Source organism: Crinia signifera, chromosome 5 (assembly GCF_055691185.1).
Source record: "Crinia signifera chromosome 5, ASM5569118v1, whole genome shotgun sequence".
Taxonomy (NCBI): domain Eukaryota; kingdom Metazoa; phylum Chordata; class Amphibia; order Anura; family Myobatrachidae; genus Crinia; species Crinia signifera.
In genome coordinates, this window is record NC_139221.1 from 253,352,868 (window position 1) to 253,372,674 (window position 19,807).

Genomic DNA, 19,807 nt, shown 5'->3' on the forward strand with positions numbered 1-19,807 from the left:
TCGGGGTACATGTGTAAGTACATAACACCCCTAGGTATGTGCGTCCAGCATCTCAAGCCCTTTCTAAAACAGTACTGAAGAGAGTCTGGCCTATATATGCATCAGTACTTACCTCCTCATCTGTATCCACAGGTACTTTACAACTAGGAACACATCAAACAGATTCGTCAATGATGGTGTTGGACGAAATGGACATCATTCTTGATCCCGTGGAGACCTTTGCGGCAGAGGAGGAAATACAGACCTCATCACAGAGTGATCTTCCCCCAAGTGGGGTGTCTCCCAACCCACCCCCACCCACAAACACACCCCATACAGCAGCTTCTGCTTCCCAAGTAGCTAACTCCTTGGTCAATTTCAAGGAGAAACAAATAGAATTCATGGCCTCCCAAAGCCTGCAAATAGGTAACATCCAGGGGTACATGCGTGACACGTTTCTTCAATTACGAAAAATTGCGCGTAGTGTACGGGTAGGTGTAGGCACTCATGTGCGCATTGCTAATAGCATTGACACCCGTTTTGCAGATCTAACTTCTGCTGTGAGGGAACAGAATAGCCATATTGGCAGCCTTGCGCAAAGTATAGCTGCACTAAGCCAATCATGCACAGCGCAGACCAATGCCTTAATAGGTATGCAGGCCCAACTACAGCAGCTGGAAGGCAATGACGTAGGTGGCGCAGCATCAACTCTCAGTAGTGTATCTAGCACCCCAATAAGTGGCTCCCCCACTTCCCCACCCCGTTGGAGTATTAGGACCCGTGGTGGCCTGGGTGCAGGTTCTAGAAGTGGTGTAGGGTTGCCTGATGGTGGGAGAAGATAGGTCATATTTTTGTAAATTTTGTAATATGCAATACATCTTGTTACATCCCCCGACAGTTTTAATGTTTTACTGACAAAAATGCAGATTGCTTCTGACATAGTATACTGAAGTAAAAATGTCTAAACGCATACCATTTTGTCAGTGTATTATTTATCAACCAATTGTTGTGGGAATTATGACATAGTGTAATGGTATATGACAATGGGATTGCTGTAAAGTAGTGTGGGGTAACTCCTGGCCTGTCAAAGGTTGTGGAACTACATATTCCAGCAAGCTCAGACACTCATGGTTTGGACTATAATGGTTATAGTGTGTCAGGGCATGCTGGCACGTGTAGTTCCACAACACCAGTGAGCCATGTTTTACAGCAAACTTCATTCATACATGTATCAAATGTACTTACAAGCTTGATACCAGCAAGGGATAGGTCAGCACCACCAGCTGCATCCGTTGGGCTGTGTGTATTAGGCTAAATGTGGGTGGAAACAGATGGTATTGGTAAATAATTTGTTTATGAGTACACTTACAGCAAAGGTACATTTTGGAATACAGGGCACATGTGCTTACCAGAAAAGTAACGGCTGATGATGTGTGTGCGCACCAGATCCCCCCTCTGCGTACCCCTCACTACCCGAGGTGTGGTAGGTTGGGCTTCCTGCACAACTGCTGCATGTTCCTCCTCCACATAGGCAGGTTGGGACAGGGCTATGTTGTGCAACATGCAGCAAGCCTGGATGATCATCACTACTTTTGCAGGGTGGTAAAGCAGCGTACCCGATGACCGGTCCAAACACTGGAATCGACTCTTCAAAACGCCAAATGTGCGCTCCACCACATTGTGGGTTGCAATATGGGCTTCATTATACCGGTGCTGTTCAGGGCCCTCTGGGGAGTGCAAAGGTGTCATGAGCCAGGAAACACACCCATATCCTGAGTCACCTAAAACACAGATAGGAAGTGATTGCCTTATATGGGTAAGGTATGTGTTTTTAGCAAACAGGAGACAGTGGTAGAAGAACAATATGCTTGTGAAACAGGAAACACACACATTAGAGCAGGTACAAATAAGGACAGACAGGGTAATATGTAAAAAGGTACTTACCTAGTAGCAGGCCCTCTGGCATTTGGTGGTCGGTAAATCGGTTCCAGAGGGCTGAGTGTCTCAGAATATAGGCGTCATGGCAGTTCCCAGGAAAGCCTGCAACAACACTCAGGATTTTGAGGTGAGCATTGGAAACAACCTGCACGTTCAGGGAGTGCCGCCCACGCCTATTGACGTAGACGTGGCCCCGCACGTGCGGTGCCCTAATCCCAATGTGTGTGCAGTCTATAGCTCCCAGCACGTGAGGGAATGCTGAGAGTCTATAGAAAGCCAACTTGTGGTCCTGCCACTCCAACTCAGAACTGGGGAATCCGATGTATGTCCGCCACAACTTCTTTAAAGCAAGTAACACTTGCGTAAAATGCTTAGAGAAAGTGGCCTGTGATACCCCCAAGGACCATGAGGTCACAGACTGAGTGGAGCCTGTGGCCAAATAGTAGAGGGCACACATTAATTTGTGCAGCCCAGACACTGCATAGTTGCCTCCCCCAAAAGGGTCCAAATCATCTCTCACCTGCTCATATAAGTCCAACAGGTTAATGCGGTTCAGCCTAAACATCCCCACAACCTGTTGATCCGAGAGGGAGTCCAGGTACAGCCGAGCACAATACATACGTGGGGTACGCAGTAGTCAGGGGGCTACCTGGATCTGGTGCGCAGCTTCCTCCCTCCTGCGCAGCTCCTCCAAATGGGCCAGATCACAAATAAGCAACTCCAAACCACTCTGCAAAATCTCCATGTCTCAAACCCTCACAGGTGTCCTTAATGATGTTGGGGTTTATGTAGGGGTGTTTCTGAGTGAAAATGAGGGCACCTGTGCTGAAATTAACCATGTGTGCACTTGACCAAAGTGAGTTCTGGGCCAAATCGCCAAACAGAACCTGGTCTGAAATAAGTGCGATTATTAGACACCTAAAAAGTGCGATTTGCGAAAACGCATTGCATTAAATAAGCGATTTGTATACTTTTCTGTACGAAAACATCTGGATGCGATATAAATGCGAATTTATCACGCACTTTTGGTCTGCATGCTTTATCGCACATAATATGCGATTTCAGACCCTTAGCGCATCCTATTAAATAGGCGATTTGACGGAAAAATGCGATGTCGCCATTTTGTTTACTAATTAACGCCAAAAAACACAAATCTCATCCCATAGAATGTCACCCATCAAGGTTTTTTTAGTCTGTAAAAGAACACATTAAAGAAACATATTTGCTTCTGTGTCTGTTTGGCTCCACCTTGTGTTATGTACCAGTATAACATGCAGTATAATATACATAAACGTATGTATTTTCCACATAAATGTTAGTTGGGTGAATGAAGCTAGAAACTGCAAATAACTTGCTTGTTTTTCAGAGATGTGTACACGGGTATGGTACGACCGGCAGTCGAGATTCCAGCGGTTGTTTCTCTGACATCGGAATCCTGACTGTCAGGAGCCTGACAGGGTGGTGAGTGCATACAAGCCCCTTGCAGGATCGCTGCGCTCGCCACACTGCAGACTCACAAACTATTCTATTTTCCCTCTATGGGGGTCGTGGACCCACGCTCGTGTAAGTTGGGATTCCGACTGTCAGGCACACATGAGAAGTCAGAATATAGGACCACTATATGATAGCAAATAGCAGAGTTTCCCTAATTCTGCCACTGCAGTCCAGGTGTAAAGAATATCCATGCTTAAGTCCAGATGGTTACATTGAATTGAATGAAGTACTACTGTGTTCAGGCATGGATATCCTGGGCTGTAACGGTGGAGTTTGGAAAACTATGTATCAAGAGAGATATACTGAGATCAAGGGCTTTCAATTACTTTACTAGTTTGCCTGATGAAGAAAAGTCTGTTCAATATTCCATTCAATCATCCTAACTGTGAGTCTGGTTGACTCAGTAAGCTGTGAAGATTGTAGCTTACAGAGTCCCAACGTGTCTGCCCTGCGGAAAAAAATCCCCGCGCCGCTGTATCCCTTCGCAATCATGTGAGGGGCTGTGTTATGAAAAAACATCCTTTGAATGTGACCGTGTCAGTAGAAATCATTCGATGGTGAACGACCTTCAATCAGAATCCGGGACGAAGCCAGGGCGGGTGGATGATGTCATGTGACTCACCCCCGGCACACTACGTCACGGCCGCATTTGCATGGGGATGCCCATGAAACGCTGGATGTTCCCATTTACCAGCGCTGCCACCGCCCCTGCCCCCCTGTGCGAGCACCGCACCAACTGTGCAGGACACAAGCTCTGCACATGCCAATATGAGCATATGGGCATGTGCAGAGCTTCAACATCGGTCTCCTGTGCGAACATGCGGGGGACTGATCAAACATTTATTTATTTTTTGTTTCAATTTGTAGCTTCCATCACTTAAACGCCAAATTAGTGTACGGCGTCCCATCGTATGGCTCACTTCATTCGCCATGGGTTAAGGTGGATGCAAAAGTGAAAAGAAAAAGAGAAAAAAAAAATGGACACAAATTTGGTAACGTATTGGAGCAAACCCACTCAACCATTTGCTCCGAAAAATGTGTAAAAGGAGCAAAAATGGCTGTTCGGATAAATTAATTAAATTAATTCGATTTAACCAATTTTTCTGAACCTACATTTATTCCAGTGTTTGGGAGCAAATGATGCATTGGCAGATTATCGTTACAACCAGAATGATTGAACAGATAATCTTATAGGGTGTATCCAGCTTTAGGAACAATATATTCCTAATCGGTGTATAAACTGGATACACACTATAATAGGGACATTTACTAAGATCGAGTGTTTACGAATATTCCCACTCACAATCGGGATTCGCACATCAGCGACTTTATGAATGTCAAAATGCATCCGAGCCATCGATTTTATGAATGGAAATCACGGCCGCGGCTGAATGTATGGACCATCAATAGAACTCGGCAGCATTTCTCCATAGACTTCTATACGATCTGCAAATTTCTGACCATTCGTATGAGCGATTTCGGCTGCAAATTCAGTTAAAAATAAAAATGGCAAATATGGCACCTTTTACCTTCGTGTTTGCAGCAATGTGAACAAACCAGTTATATGAATGAAATTCCTTCAAGCTTGTTATGTCACTGCAATTCCATAGTTACTATTGATGCAGAAAATGTCCTATACTGATGATACTTCTTTTGAGAACGTACACCTGCCAGGTTGAAAACAACACCATGACGTATCCATGGTAAAGGTCAATGGACCTTATTCTGGTTGACTCACAAGGCTGCGTATACCGCCCCACCCCCCGTTTGCATTCCGTGGTTGTTCGCCCAGGATGCGAATGGTTGTTTTACATAAAAATCAATTCGCAGGCCAGGGGGAAAACTCCCACATCTTTCGATGGTCATCGACCATCGAAAGATGTGGTGCGTGCATGCATATCAAAAGTGACTCTCAGGTCACTCAGATATGCGTGCACATTTTGGGAGGAAATGGGCGGGCAGATGGCATCCGGTACAGGTACAAATTCGAAATATTCGTAGTCAAAATCTAGACACACGAGGCATACCTGCAAATGTAAGTATTCGGCCCCTATGTACCAATGTAGTCCGTCAATTTCTAACAGCAGCTACAACTCCCATAGGTTTCTATTGGGATGCGAAGACACCTCGTAAGAGGCTCAAACATGATACTTCTCCAAAGAAGCAAGTCCAACTGCATATAATATACATATAAACCCACACAGCATGTTAGGGCCAATTCTGGATCACATATAGTGCTCCGAATTCGGACCCTGCCCCAATGGGGTTTGTGCATGGGCATTTCTCAGGCTGTTTGCAGCGGGGAGGGAAGGACAGAGGCAGTGGCGGTGCTGGACCATGGGAACGCTCCTGGGGCTGCTGCTTCTGGCTTAGGCCGTTTGCAGATGTTTGGGACCGCTTCAGATGGGCACGCTCAGGTGTTCGGGCAATCGTGCGTTCAGGCGCCCGAACACACGAACACCCAAGGACTCCCGAATGGCCCCAAATTCCCCAAGTGATGGGGTGGGGGGAGGATCAGCGGTGTGGACCTGCGGCATGGACCAGCGGTGTGTGGGGGGGGGGGATAGGTGGCATAAACTAGAAGGTGTGTGGGGCTGGGGCTGCCCTAGTGGATCACCCCTGGAGGCACCACTTGCGCACACCTGCTTATCAGTGGCATGCCTGGAAGTTTTCAGGGAGAAAAAATTGAATGAATAGTCTATTGTTTTGTTGTGGAACTACAAGTCCCAGCAAGACTGCCCTGTCTTTTTAGGGCCAACTACAAGAGCCCAATGCTGGTTCTGAAAATGTATGGGGACCCCCATTCCTTTTCCCCTCTCCCCCTGTCTTTTTAGGGCTGGCTATGAGAGCCCAGTGCTTGTTCTGAAAATGTAAGGGGATTCCCTCTCCACTTCCTCCCCCTCCCCTTCTAGGGTCAGGCCCAGCTAGCAGAGCCCTGTGCTGGTTCTGAAAACACAGGGGGGGGGGGGGGGGACGACTCCTCTTCCCCTTTCCCCCCTGTGTTTTTAGGGCTGGCTACGAGAGCCCAGTGCTGGATCTGACTGGGGCCGGTTATGAGAATCCGGCCCATCACTCCTTTTCCCCCGGCCCTGTCTTTTTAGGGCCAGGGCTGGCTACCAGAATGCCTTTCTTGCTAGCTTTGTCCTTGCATTTGATAACTGATACATACATGCAATGTACAGTAATATATTATTGTGTTGCAGATTGGATCCATATTATAACATCACTTCCATATTCTCAGGTATATATTGTGATAAATTGGCCCTTACGAATCTAGAAACCAATTTACTTTACCAAATTTGGAATGGCACCCATACCTATATTGTAGTCCAGGAAGCCTGGAAGCTGGTTCCTGTCATGTCACAGATGCACTCAAACACTGAAAGGGAGAAGAGTTCAATCCCGGGCTGCAAAGACACTATTCCATCAGTGGAAGTCCCCAGGAAGAAAAGGACAGAACCCTTCTCTGTCCCTTATTCTGTTTCTGTGTTCCAATCAAGCTTTAAATCTGAACACAAATACATGCAGGTCTTTAACCCCTTACCGCCGCAGCCTGTTTTTGCCTTCCTGACAGAGCCCTTTTTTTCAAATCTGACATGTATCACTTTATGTGGGGATAACTTTTTATTGCTTTTACTTATCCCAGTGATTTTGAGATTGTTTTCTCGTGACACATTGTACTTTAAGTTAGTGGTAAATTTTGGTCGATACAGTCTTTTTTTTTTTTGTGATACCAAAATGTCGTAAAAAAATTGAACATTTTGCAATTTGCAAAATGTTACATTTTCTGCTTGTGAGACAAATAATCATACCACTCAAAATAGTTAATAACTAACATAGACCATATGTATACTTTATGTTTTAATCATTATTTCAACCTCCTTTTATTTTTTTTTGGGACACTAGGGGGCAGCAGAGTCAAAATTATACACATAACTCATAAAGCGCTGCAATTGGCTGTTCACATTTCAACAGCCAATCGCAACGATCGCCGATGGGGGGGGGGCATCGCTGCCCCCCCTGGGCAATGAGGGAAGATGTCTGCTGTCAGGGACAGCAGACATCGTCCCTCTGTCACCGCGTCTATAGACGCGGTGACAGTTTAATGGCATGACGTACATTTATGCCATGTGTCGGGAAGTACATCCCGACCATGACGTAAATGTACGTCAAATGTCGGGAAGGGGTTAATGTATGTGTTGTCCTGGGATTCCCGCTCTCTTAAACATTCTTAACACCATAACTTTGTTGGAAGTGTTGTCTTGTTTACATAATGAATAGGCGGTTTGTGGACCCCGATGAGGCTGGAGTGCAGGGCCCTGAATAGAGGCGGTAACAACAACTGAAGCAGGTTTTAATCCAGGTTTATTCATGCAATGGAAAGAAAACAAACATAAGCAGAAAAGCAATTCAAATCACTAGGAATAAAGCAATAACCGATAATGTATCTTGCGCTGCAGGAGTTCTGAAAGTTTGCAGGTCAGGCACTAAGGGGGTAATTTTGGGTCACTCTTTCTGACATATTCCTTCTAAAGCCCTGTATACACGCTTAGATTTGATGTTAGATTCGATTTTCTATTAGATCTGGCATTAGATCATCCCATTCGATTTGGCATTAGATCTGTACTTTTGCATTCGATTCGATTTCAATTTCACAATGTACTCATTCAATTTACTGGATCGAATTCGAGATTTCCTTGGCTGCACAGTAGATTTTTCTATTCAATTTTGAGAAAACGGGAGCGCGCATCGAATCGAATGCAGATCGAAAGTGTCCTAAAAACCATTTGATGTGGATTCGATTTTGCTTCTATAAGCAAAATCGAATCAAAAACAGGGAAAAATCTAAGCATGTGTACACAGCTATACTTGTACAGGTGGTGGACTAAGGGAATGCAGGTTTAACCACAACATATGCTTGCATGCAGGTGGAGGACTGAGAGAATGCAGGTCAGCTACTTAATAAATAAGAAAAAGTACCTTGAGTGTTACAGGTTGAAGACTGAACTGTAATGTAAACCAGAACATCGGAATTGACCGATGAGCAGAACTGGGGACAGCAGGACACCTACCCAGGGAACACTGGGATGGACAGATGAAAGCAGTGGTGCAGTTACTCAGGATAGCCAGGAGACCAGATGGTGCAGATTACCAGGATTAACCCGTACACGCAAGTAATCACGGCAGGTAACAAGACGCTTATCCAGGGAACATCGGGATGGACCTTTCAACGCAGCAGTGCAGCTACTCAGGATAGCCAGGAGACCAGATGGTGCAGATTTCCAGGATTGAACCAGGCATGTAGAGAAGTATGGCAGGTACAACAGCTTACCTCCCAACATGACCCACTCCAGGAGGGCCACAATGCTGTTTCTGGACTTCCCTCTTAATGTAGGATTACCATCACCTGTTTTGAACAGGTTAATTGATAAGAAAGGTGTTTCAACACAGGTGATGGCAGTCATTAATTAAGAGTTAAGTCCAGGAACAGAGCATTCTGTCCCTCCTGGAGAGCGTCATGTTGGGAGGAATGCAACAGGACAGCCAACCAGGGAACACCGGGATGAAAAGATGAAAGCAGGGGGTAAGCCAGGAGCAGGTTAGCAGATTGCTAGCAGGTTAGTACAACAAAGCACTGCCCTCTAGGTTAACCAGGAGATAGATTGTGCACTGCATACCTGGGTATGGACAACAAAGCACTGGCCGTAGGTAGTGTTGCTTGATGGGATGTATACCCCTGGGTGAAAGGGAATTGGCCACAAGCATTGTGATACTGATGAGTTGTGTTTCCTGAATACACACAGGTGGCTAATCAACAGCCAGTCCAGCTTGTCAGCAGCTCACACTACCAGAGAGTGAATTGAGCACACCGTGAATACCCAAAGGTCCAGCACAAATGGTAGAGGTAAGTTGGCAATGCTATGAATTTAGGCACGAATGTGACAAATACCATAGGATGTAATGTCTTTACACCCTTCTTGTATGTACGCAAATAATGTATACTGCAAGTTTCTCAATCAAAAAAAATTGCTTTAGAGTACGTGTATCTAAGCATGTTATAGGTATAGTCGGATCCATTCCAACAAATGCATGTTGGAATGGATATGACTTTTATTGAATACACACCATAGAGTTCTTCATTCAATGGGCCACTAGCTATAAATAATGTAGTAATTCACAGGAGATAAATTATATTATTCCTGAAGTGACTAGTATAGATTTCTGTAATCAATGGAGGCACTGCTAATTACTAATAGGGGTGCTATATATTATTTGAATACTTTTTATTACTTCCCACTGGTGAGGCATACCAGGAGTATCTAGTGATACCTGTATTTGCCAAGCATCTCTGGGTGTGGGGACTCATTTGATAGGACAACATGCTCCAAGAAGTGGGTCAGATTCCACATAGCACTGGGCTCTTATGGACTTATTTTATATTTCTTTTTTTTTTTTCTTTCTTTCTTTCTTCTTCCTTCCTACTTTTTTCTTTTGTCTTCCCTTTTGCTCGCTCCCAGTCATCTTACGTCCCTTTCTATCTTTTTTTCTCTCTTGTTTTTCTCATTCTTCCTCCATCCTACTTTCTTTCTCTGTCTTCCAATGTCTTTGCCTTTTCTTCTTTCTCTCCCTATTTTTTCTCTCTTCTTCTGCAGCATCTTTCTTACTCTCACTCCCACTTTTTTCTTTATTTCTCCTCTCTCCCTATTTATTCCTCCCTCCTTATATTATATGCTCTCCCTCTCCCTATCATTCCCTTTTTCTTTCTTTCCTTCCTTTATCGCAGTTATCTCATCTGTTGGAAACCATCCCTTGTTTGGCTGGACAATAAGCAACCTGGTCCAGCATCCCCCCTCTCCCCCTCTGCAAGCTGTCCATCCTTCCCTCCTAGGCCGATGCTGGCAACCCTCCGGCCATCGCTATCGCCAGGTCGGCACATTACTTTCTGTCTCCCTCTACTGTTTTTCTCTTTTTCTTTCTTCCTCTTTCTATCTCGCTCTGACAAATCTATCTCGCTCTGACAAACAGGCACTGATCTATATATATTCATACATACACACATTTATATATGACAGAATAGACAGATACCTACCTGTAACTACAGTAGAGCCACAACTAGATAAATATATGGGTTGTGCTATTAGTTGGCTGGTTGGAAAGATGTTGTTCTAGTGCAGGGGTTCTCAAACTTGGTCCTCGGGACCTCACACAGTTCATGCTTTCCAGGTCACCTGGTAGGTACACAGGTGCATTCATTACTCATTGATACATTTTAAAAGATCCTCAGGTGGAGCTAATTATTTCACTTGTGATTCTGTGAGGAGACCCGCAAAACATGCACTGTGTGGGGTCCTGAAAACAGAGTTTGAGAACCTGTGTTCCAGTGTACATAGCCAGCATGAAGCTCCTTCAACTGAACTGAGGGGGTGTTGCCCATAGCAAACAATCAGAATCTCTCTTTAATTTTCTGTAATGCAACTTGATTGTGGCAGTGAACTACAACTCCCATCAGCCCTTATGTGCAAACAGACAATCTGTCTCATCACAGCGGCACTGCGTAACAAAGGCTCACATTGGCAGATTAGGACAGGAAGGGGTCAGTGTCCAGTCTTGGAGCAAAGCCTTCCACCCCTCTTGAGAAATAAGACGTTGGCACTGTGACAGTACTAATGGGGACATGGACCTTATTCTAGTCCCTTTGCTCCTGCGTTCGCACAGGGGAGCGATGGTTTGAGACTGCGCATGTGCAGTCACTTGGTGCCAGCGGGCACAGCAAATTATTCGCCGGCCCGTTCGCAACTAGCATTGTGGGCGGGGCCCATGGGAACATGCAGCACTTCATGGGCATCCCCATAAAAATGGGGATCATATGGTCGACCACTTATGGTCTACAGTCAAAAGGTCAACAGGGTCCAACTTTCTAACGGTCAACATGATTTTTTTTCATGGGTTTTTTGGTGTCTATGTCGACATGGACATTGTCTAAGTATACCGTGTCCACTCGCCATGCTTCGGGCTTCTACCTCCATGCCATAGTGGATGGTAGAGCATGAAATACTGCCTGTCGGCACATATCGGCTCAAATGTCGGCCTTTTGGCTGTTGTCCTTTAGACCTTTTCACCATTAACCTTTGGACCCTGTCAACCTTTTGGCTGTCAACCAATAGTGGTCGACCTTATGACTGTCGGCCTAGAGTCAATCTATCATGAGTTCGGATACCGAACTTTCACCAGATTAGACACCAACATTTTCAGGCAAGCTCTCTGCCTCACCCACCTCTACTTGTGTCACCCGCTCAGGGACACAGCCCTCAACCATTTTCCAGAGGTCGCCCACCTTGCCATCTTCCTCCTACTCTAGCTTCACCATAGGGTTGCTTGGAGGATAAGGACCTACAAATCTCCTAGAAAGGTCATCGGCATTGACGTTTATGGAAGTCGTTGCAGAACCTTAAAGCATCTGAAGGCTTACGTACGAAGACAACTGGATTGTAACATCTCTTCCACCTCTTGCTTTACCGCTACCTGCTTTGCTTCAGATATACAATATGGCCTTTGTTTAATGACCATCCCATGTGGAGTCACATCATCATGTTGGATCATCTGTGTCTTTCCCAAAGTAGCAGAAAACAAATCTTGGTAGCGCTTCATCAAGTTCACCACTTTCTGTTTCTGTCCAGGAGTAAGCATGACTTCAATATGTACCTGGCATTCTGGAATATTTTTAGCTACCAAACAGGGCTGACTGGCAGGTTCCTTCCAAGGTTTTAATAGGTTTATATGGTATATTTGTACCTCTCTCATTCTGCCCTCCTGTTGGACCTTGTAATTGACCGGTCCCACCATCTTTATGATCTCATAAGGGCCCTGCCATTGAGCATACATCTTACTTTCTGTGGTGGGTACCAGCACTTGCACTTTGTCTCCCTAATTAAAGGACTGGTTGACTGAGGTAAGGTTATACCTTTGTTTCTGACATTACTGGGCCCTCTCCATGTGTTTCTTCAGGAGTGGCGTAATCTGCCTTTGACGACCATATAATAGGGACACAAACTGAATGACGTTAGGGTTCTGGCATGGCTGTTCTTCCCACCCTTCTTTTAAGAGTTCCAGAATGCCCCTGGGCTGTCTCCCTTAGAGTACCGACTCAGTAGGGACTAAACCTTGTAGAGGATTGGGGTACCTCTCTGACCACAAACAAATCAAATAAGGAGCAACTCACAATCTAATTTTTCTTGCGACACTGCCCACTTTATCATCATTTGCTTAAGAGTTTGATCAAACTTTTCTACCAGTCAATCTGTTTGCAAGTGATAATCCTGTGTACTTTTAAAAACCTGCCTAAATCCTTCATAAGTTTAGAATTAAAGGGAGTACCTTGATCCGATAAGACCTCTTTCAGGATTCCCAAACAGATATACATGGTTAGTAGCTCTCTGGCAATGGTGCCAGATTTCATATTGCTCAGGAGTATAGCCTCTGGGTACCTGGTGGCATAATCAACTACCACCAATATGTATTGGTGCCCTCGAGGAGACTTTTCCACTGGCCCTATCAGATCCACTCAAAAGGCAAGGAAATGATAGGGAGGGGTACCAGTAGATCCCTATAATTTATTCTGGCACACTGGTCATTCCTGACCAGACCTCTTAATGGAGGCATAGATGCCGGGCCAGATGGCTGCCCCACAAATGTGTATGAGCAGCTTTAAGTACCAACCGCTCCAGCTTTCGGTGGAATTAATAGCTGATCTACTCTATTTCCTTGAAAAGTAGCAATACATTATAGCAAGTCATCTTACAATACAAAATATGGCACACCCTCTGATTGTAAAGCATCAATTACCCTACCATTAACCACTTTTACAGTCTCAAAGGCGTGTACCAAATTGCCATCATCATGTTGATCTTGCCCAAAGTCCTGCAATGATATCTTTTCACCAACCGGGTTCCATTGGGCATTAGTCTCCCTGGGTAGTTCAGTGGCTGACGGTTTGATGGTGTCATGCCAAGTAACCAGCTTCATGCCAAGTAACCAGCTTCGGCACCAACGGAAAGTCACGGTCCAAGATCAAATGATAAGGTGGTCTGGAGGTTACTGCAGCTATCACATTTAATGGTCGGCCTTGTACGGTCAGGGTTAAATATTCACGTGGGCATTTCTGAACATCGCTATGGATACACAACACCCTGACAGAAGGCTGGACCTAGCCAGCTCCAGGAGAAACCACGTTGGCAGCAACAATGGTGAGGTCACTACCAGATGAGGTGGGTAAACCAGCTAGGTGGATCACAGTCAGAAGGGGTAATCATGGGAGGAAGAGGCAGGCCAGTGCTGATTTAACTAATCCCAGTAGAATCCCCAGACTGTATGAAGGCATTGCAGACGTTACTTCAGTACTGGAGGGGCCGGATGTGGCAAACTCCTCCAGCAACCAGAGCACTGGCACATCAGGATTAGTGGGGACAAGGAAATCCCTGACAACAAGACAGATTGTGGTGGTAGGGGATTCTATAATCCATAAAACAGACAGGGCTATCTGCTACCAGGACGGTGATCACCGTACAGTCAGTTGTCTTCCGGGTACAGCACATCATGGACCAGGAAGACACAGATCATGGGTAGGTATTAATTATTAGAGATTTTAACTTTCCAGACATCAGCTGGACTCATGAGACCAGTACATCAGCTAAAAGCAGTGGGTTACTGGGTACACACCACAACGATGCAGATCATGAGCGGGTTATAAGATGATCGTGCGACCTGCTCACGATCTGGTGGAGTCTATGACCCACTCAAGAACTGCATGCGATCTGATCGCAACTCGTACCCACTTCAATGGTCAATTTTCAGATCCTACCTGCTGCAGGTAGGATCTGAGATCCCGCATTGGATCGGGATTGGATCTGAAATGCTCTGAAATGGCCCAAAACATACAATTGGTCAAAATTGTATCCAAATTGGGTAATTTTAGGCCAAATCGTTCTGGTGTGTACCTCACATTACTCAAGGATCAGTTTATCACACAATCGGTTGAAGCACCACTTGTAACAGGGCATTATTGGATTTAGTGTTAACAAATAATATGTATTTAGTTTCAAATACCAAAGTAATACAACATCTGGGAAACAGTGACCACAACATGGTGTCACTAGAAATCAACAACATAAAAGGACCAGCTAAAATATACAATTTTAGGAAAGCAAACTTTGAATTATTCTGTGACTCTTTAAAATAAATTGAATGGGAAGTGTTATTTGAGGGGGAAAATGCAGAGGAACTGTGGGAAACCCTAAATTTTTTTGCTAGAAACACTATTACATATCCCAAAAGGCAATAAGAGTAAAAATCAATAGTAAAAAGCCACCATGGTTGGACAATAAAGTAAGGACAGCAATAAACAAGACAAGAGCATTTAAATTTTACAAGGCTAACGGGAATGAGGAGGCGTTCAGTAAGTACAAAGAAGTAAATAAAATTTGTAAAGGGGTAATCAAAGTAGCAAAAGGGGGAAATGAAGAGCATATAGCCACTAGGAACAAAACCAATCCCAAGAAGTTTTTCAAATACATAAATAGCAAAAGAATAATAAGAGAACATAGGCCCATTAACCAATATCAATGGAAATAGCTTTACTGAGGATAATGCAAAAGCAGTGGAGTGCCACAGGAGTCAGTGCTATGGCCCCCTTTATTTAACATTTATTAACAATATTTGGGGTTGCTATACTAAGCAAATTTTCCATCTTTGCTGATGACACAAAACTGAGCAGAGTAATTAGAACAATCAATGATGTATCCATGATTCAGAGCGACCTTCATAAACTAGAAGAGAAAATTAGAAAATGAGGTTCAATGTGGTTAAATGCAAGGTTATGCATCTTGGGGAAATATAGCCAGTGGGCTAGTTATAACCTAAGCAGGGTTGCTTTAGGTCATGGGTCCTCAAACTGCGGCCCTCCAGATGTTGTGAAACTACAAATCCCAGCATGCCTTGCCACAGTTTTAACACTACCTTATAGCAAAACTGGCAAGGCATGCTGGGATTTGTAGTTTCACAACATCTGGAGGGCCGCAGTTTGAGGACCCATGCTTTAGGTATTTCAGAACTGGAAAATAATCTAGGAGTCCAAATTGATAAACTGGGGTGTAGTGCTCAGTGTCATGTAGCAACAAATAAGGCCAAAAGGATACTGGCCTGTATTAAATGGGTTATGGAGACTAGGGACTCAAATATAATTATGCCACTCTACAAAGCATTGGTTAGACCGCATCTAGAATACAGATTACAATTCTGGGACCCACACTATAAAAAGGACATCCTAGAACTGGAAAAAGTCCAAAAAAGAGCAACAAAGCTAATAAAGCGGTTGGAGAATTTAAGCTATGAAGACAGATTGGGGGGTATTCAAATGTTTTGGGAGTCACTTTTCACCACCTTTCAAATTCATGCATCTGACTTCTTTTGAAGAGATGGTCGGATATTCAATTTTTTTTTCTTTAGACGTCTAATCTGTTGTAGTCTTAACTATCATGCCCTTTTTTAATCACACCCATTTATTTCCCCTTTTTAATCTCACGCCCATTTAATCCCTTTTTTTAATATCACGGATTGCATATATTTTATTTGCGCGCTAATTTATTCTTTTTTTTGTTCACCATTTTGTTAAACACCGTCCACCGTGCTTAGCGCCGCCCTGCTAGTTTATTTAGCTGCAGTAATGCATTTTGTGGGAGAGAACGTGTGGAGCAGTGAGGAGTAGGGAACTGCATGAAAAGTGTTGCTCCTGTTGAAGAGAAGCTTGCAAGGTTTTCTGGGTGTAAGGCAAGTATTTTATTTTTTTTTAATCTGCCTTTGCAGCCCCCAAGCCGGCATATACCTAATATATTTGTAAATATTGATCATGTCCCCGCTTAAATACCTTTTCTCCAATGTAAACATACACAACCTGGCTAACCTTTCCTTGTAGCTCAAGGATTAGTTTAGTTGCCCTTTTCTGATTCAATGATATCCTTTTTATGATGTGGTGCCCAGAATTGCACACTAAATTCCAGGTGATGCCTCAGCAATGCTTTATATAATGGTAATATTACGGCGTCATCACTTGCCGCTATACCCCTTTTTATACAAGCTAATATCCTATTTGCCTTGGCTGCTGCTGCTCCTTGACACTGAGCACTACAGCAAAGTTTATTGTCAATTTGTACCACTAGGTCCTTTTCCATTAGTGATTCACCTAGTTCTACCCATTAGTTTATAAGTTGCATGCTGATTCCTGTTCCCGGGTTGCATGACCTTACATTTATCAATTGTAAAGCACAACGAAATTTGCTGCCCTATATAAGAAACTGTAAATAAATAAAAATATTTATCTACATTAAACCGCCTTTTCCATATGTCTGCCGAATCCTCAAGTTTAAGTCGCTCTGTAAGATCGAGACATCATGATTTGATTACTCTGCACAATTTAGTGTCATTTGCAAAAATAGACACTTAATACTGGAACCCAATTAGAAAACTTACTACACTGCCTCTGGCCGCGAGCGTCCCGGGTCCAACCCTGGTCAAGACCCAGGTTGAAATCCCAGAACAATCTTTCAGGACCCTTTCATACTGACCAATTTCCCGGGTTGTTGTGCATTCATGTGCAATAACCCGGGAAATATTTGTCAGTGTGAAAGGTGTATTAGGTTTAAGTAAAAACTGATGAATGCAGTGTGTTGCACTTTTGGGTGGAAAACTACGCTGAGTATGAATATGTATGAAGAAATCAAGCCCATGGATGCTAACATGTACAGATGTAGTTGCGCTCATCACCAAACACTTCCCGTTTGACGCACCAAATTCGCACCCGTGTAGCACCGAATCACCAGGCTGCCATATCGCCACACAATAAATTTATATGAGCCGGGGAAGCAAATTAGAGGCATCATGCCTGACGCGGTAACAAATGTACCCGTAGCCCTTCCTCACACACATTTACCACAAAGAAGAGCTGCAACACAACTTAAACAACCTTGCAACCAATAGCACAAACCTCTGAAAACATGCTTGAAGTGCTAAAATATTTTAGTTTTAATATTTAGGTTTATGCAAAGCATAGTGGGGTAGGCGTCACATAAAATCATCTGTAGAAAAATTTAAAAGGAAATATATAGCGCAGATATAGAATTGTGACGTACAGCTTCATACAAAAAAAAACAGGTACAATTTTTTTTGTGATTATGGTTCTAGGAATAAAAAGTAATTAAATATGCAACCACTGGATTTACTAATACAAGTACAAGACCAAATTCACAAAAATATCAAATAAATCTTTCCAGTCAGCTACACATTTTCTGTAAAGGTAAGAACCATCATACATGTGAAAATAGCAATAATCTTATATACAACTTTGTTCCTGAGGTGCGCGCTGTGGGATAGACAAAGCTTAGATGGCAGTTTTCATGAATCACTTTAAAATCAATTAAAAAAAAAAAAGATTATAATAGAATAATAATATATATATGCTGTGCGCGTCACAATCCATGTTACGTGATGTAGTAGTATGTGCAAAAGCTACCCATCTACACAATTTAAGAACACAATATATACATAAAAAGGTTTTACTCTCTTTTGTGGATTTTTGTTTTTACTAGAAAAGATTTACACTTGCACTACTTTTGGCAAAATATAGCAGAATATAATCAGGAATGTTAGAGGAAACGGATGGCAGGATGAGGTTGTTTCACTCACACATCGTATTAAATTGCATTAACCTGTGCTGCAACGATAAAGGCTGCTACAATTTAGTAGTTCTTGCATCAACTGCATATTCTGATGTTCTAACATAGCAACGCGAAGCTCCAGGCCTTGGACGTACTCGCTCTTCCGCTGTCGGCACACCTTTGCTGCTGCCCTGCAGAAATTAGAAGCCGAAATACTAAAAAAAGTGCATGCAATTAATTCTATAAAAAGGAACGATGTTTAACAAACAATTAGCATGTGATTTGCAAGGTTAAAAAAAACAATCCTGATTTGTTCTAAATCCAAATCAATTTAAAAGTTTTCCTGGGCCATTTTCCAGTCCATTTTTAGGGTCCAGATTGCAACTGCTTAGTATTATGCCTATAACAAGTCCAATATCAAAAAAATTATTCTGTTTTATGACAATATAGATCTTTAAGGGCCTTCAGCTCCTCAATCAGAGTCTTGTTTTGGTTCTCAAGCACAGCCACGCGATTTTCAAGACATTTCACATATTCTTTCTTCTTTTTCCGACACTCCCGTGCAGCTTCCCTAGAACCAACACAGAATATGTAATTTAGGAAGCGACACAGTGCCGCATAAGATGAGAACAAAACAACCTGAACTTTCAGGTTAGCAGCGTATGAAATAGCTAGGCCAAGTAAACAAATCAATAAACCAAGGACACAGAAACAACATGCACAATACGAGGCAACACAGCATGATCAGAGCTCTACGGACTGCAGCAAAAGCGATGACAAATATTTTATAGAAGCAGAAACAAGAAAACACAGCTGCATTATAAACTACATATAAACAACAAATTTTGATATGAATGAGGATACTGTAAACAAACCAAAAGCAGTCAGTGAACGAATTACAAAAGAGTGACAGCGGAACACAGATGCCAAGCATAACTGCAAAACAAACCTAGCACTTAGAAAAGTCACACTTAACAAAAGCAAAGAAACCACACAAAGTCATTTAATAAACAACCTAAAAGTTTGGTTGTCTGTAATCATATTTAGCATAATAAGCAACAGTATATTTTCCCATTAGTCTTATGTGGAGGATTCAGTCACAAAGATACAGCAACCCAACAAACCTCAGTACTTTTCTCCATGGTTGGTTCAGGATACGGCCATTAGGACGACCACTGAAGGTCAACAGGGCTAAGGTCAGCACCTGAAATAGGTCGACATGGCTAAGGTTGACAGGGTTGGAAGATGGACACAAGCATTAGGTCAACAGTTAAAAGGTCGACATGAGTTTTCCCCCTTTTTTTCTTTGAGCTGACATGTGCCAACAGGCAGTATTTTATGCCCTACCATTCGCTACGGCATGGTGGAAGAATTAAATAAATAGTGTGTCGAGCACAGCGAGGCATCGTGCCCCAAACATGGTGAGTGCACTGAGGGGATGTGGTACATTTTGACGGTGTCCATGTCAACTTTGTTGACATTCGGGATAAAAAAAAAAAAACACAAACAATTCATGTCAATCTTTTGACTTTGCCATTGTCGACCTAATGCTTGTATCGAACTTCCAACCCTGTTGACCAAAGCCATGTCAACTTTCCCAGGTGTCGACCTAAGCCCCGTTGACCTTCAGTGATCGACCTAAATTGGGCCGACCCAATGACCCATTGGTTCTCTCAGTTTCTTTTTCCATT

The 19,807-nt window shown here is 43.4% G+C and overlaps 1 protein-coding gene across 5 annotated transcripts in view; it reads right to left on the reverse strand.

Moving 5' to 3' along the window:
• Positions 1-17,460: 17,460 nt before the first annotated feature.
• CREM (cAMP responsive element modulator) overlaps positions 17,461-19,807 on the reverse strand; it is a 59,294-nt gene continuing 56,947 nt past the window's right edge. For all 5 annotated transcript variants that reach the window (XM_083188815.1, XM_083188814.1, XM_083188817.1 and 2 more), the window contains one exon: positions 17,461-18,687. In XM_083188815.1, the coding sequence (XP_083044941.1) occupies positions 18,543-18,687 (145 nt within the window). In that variant the 3' untranslated portion in view covers positions 17,461-18,542. The remainder of the gene's footprint in view (positions 18,688-19,807) is intronic.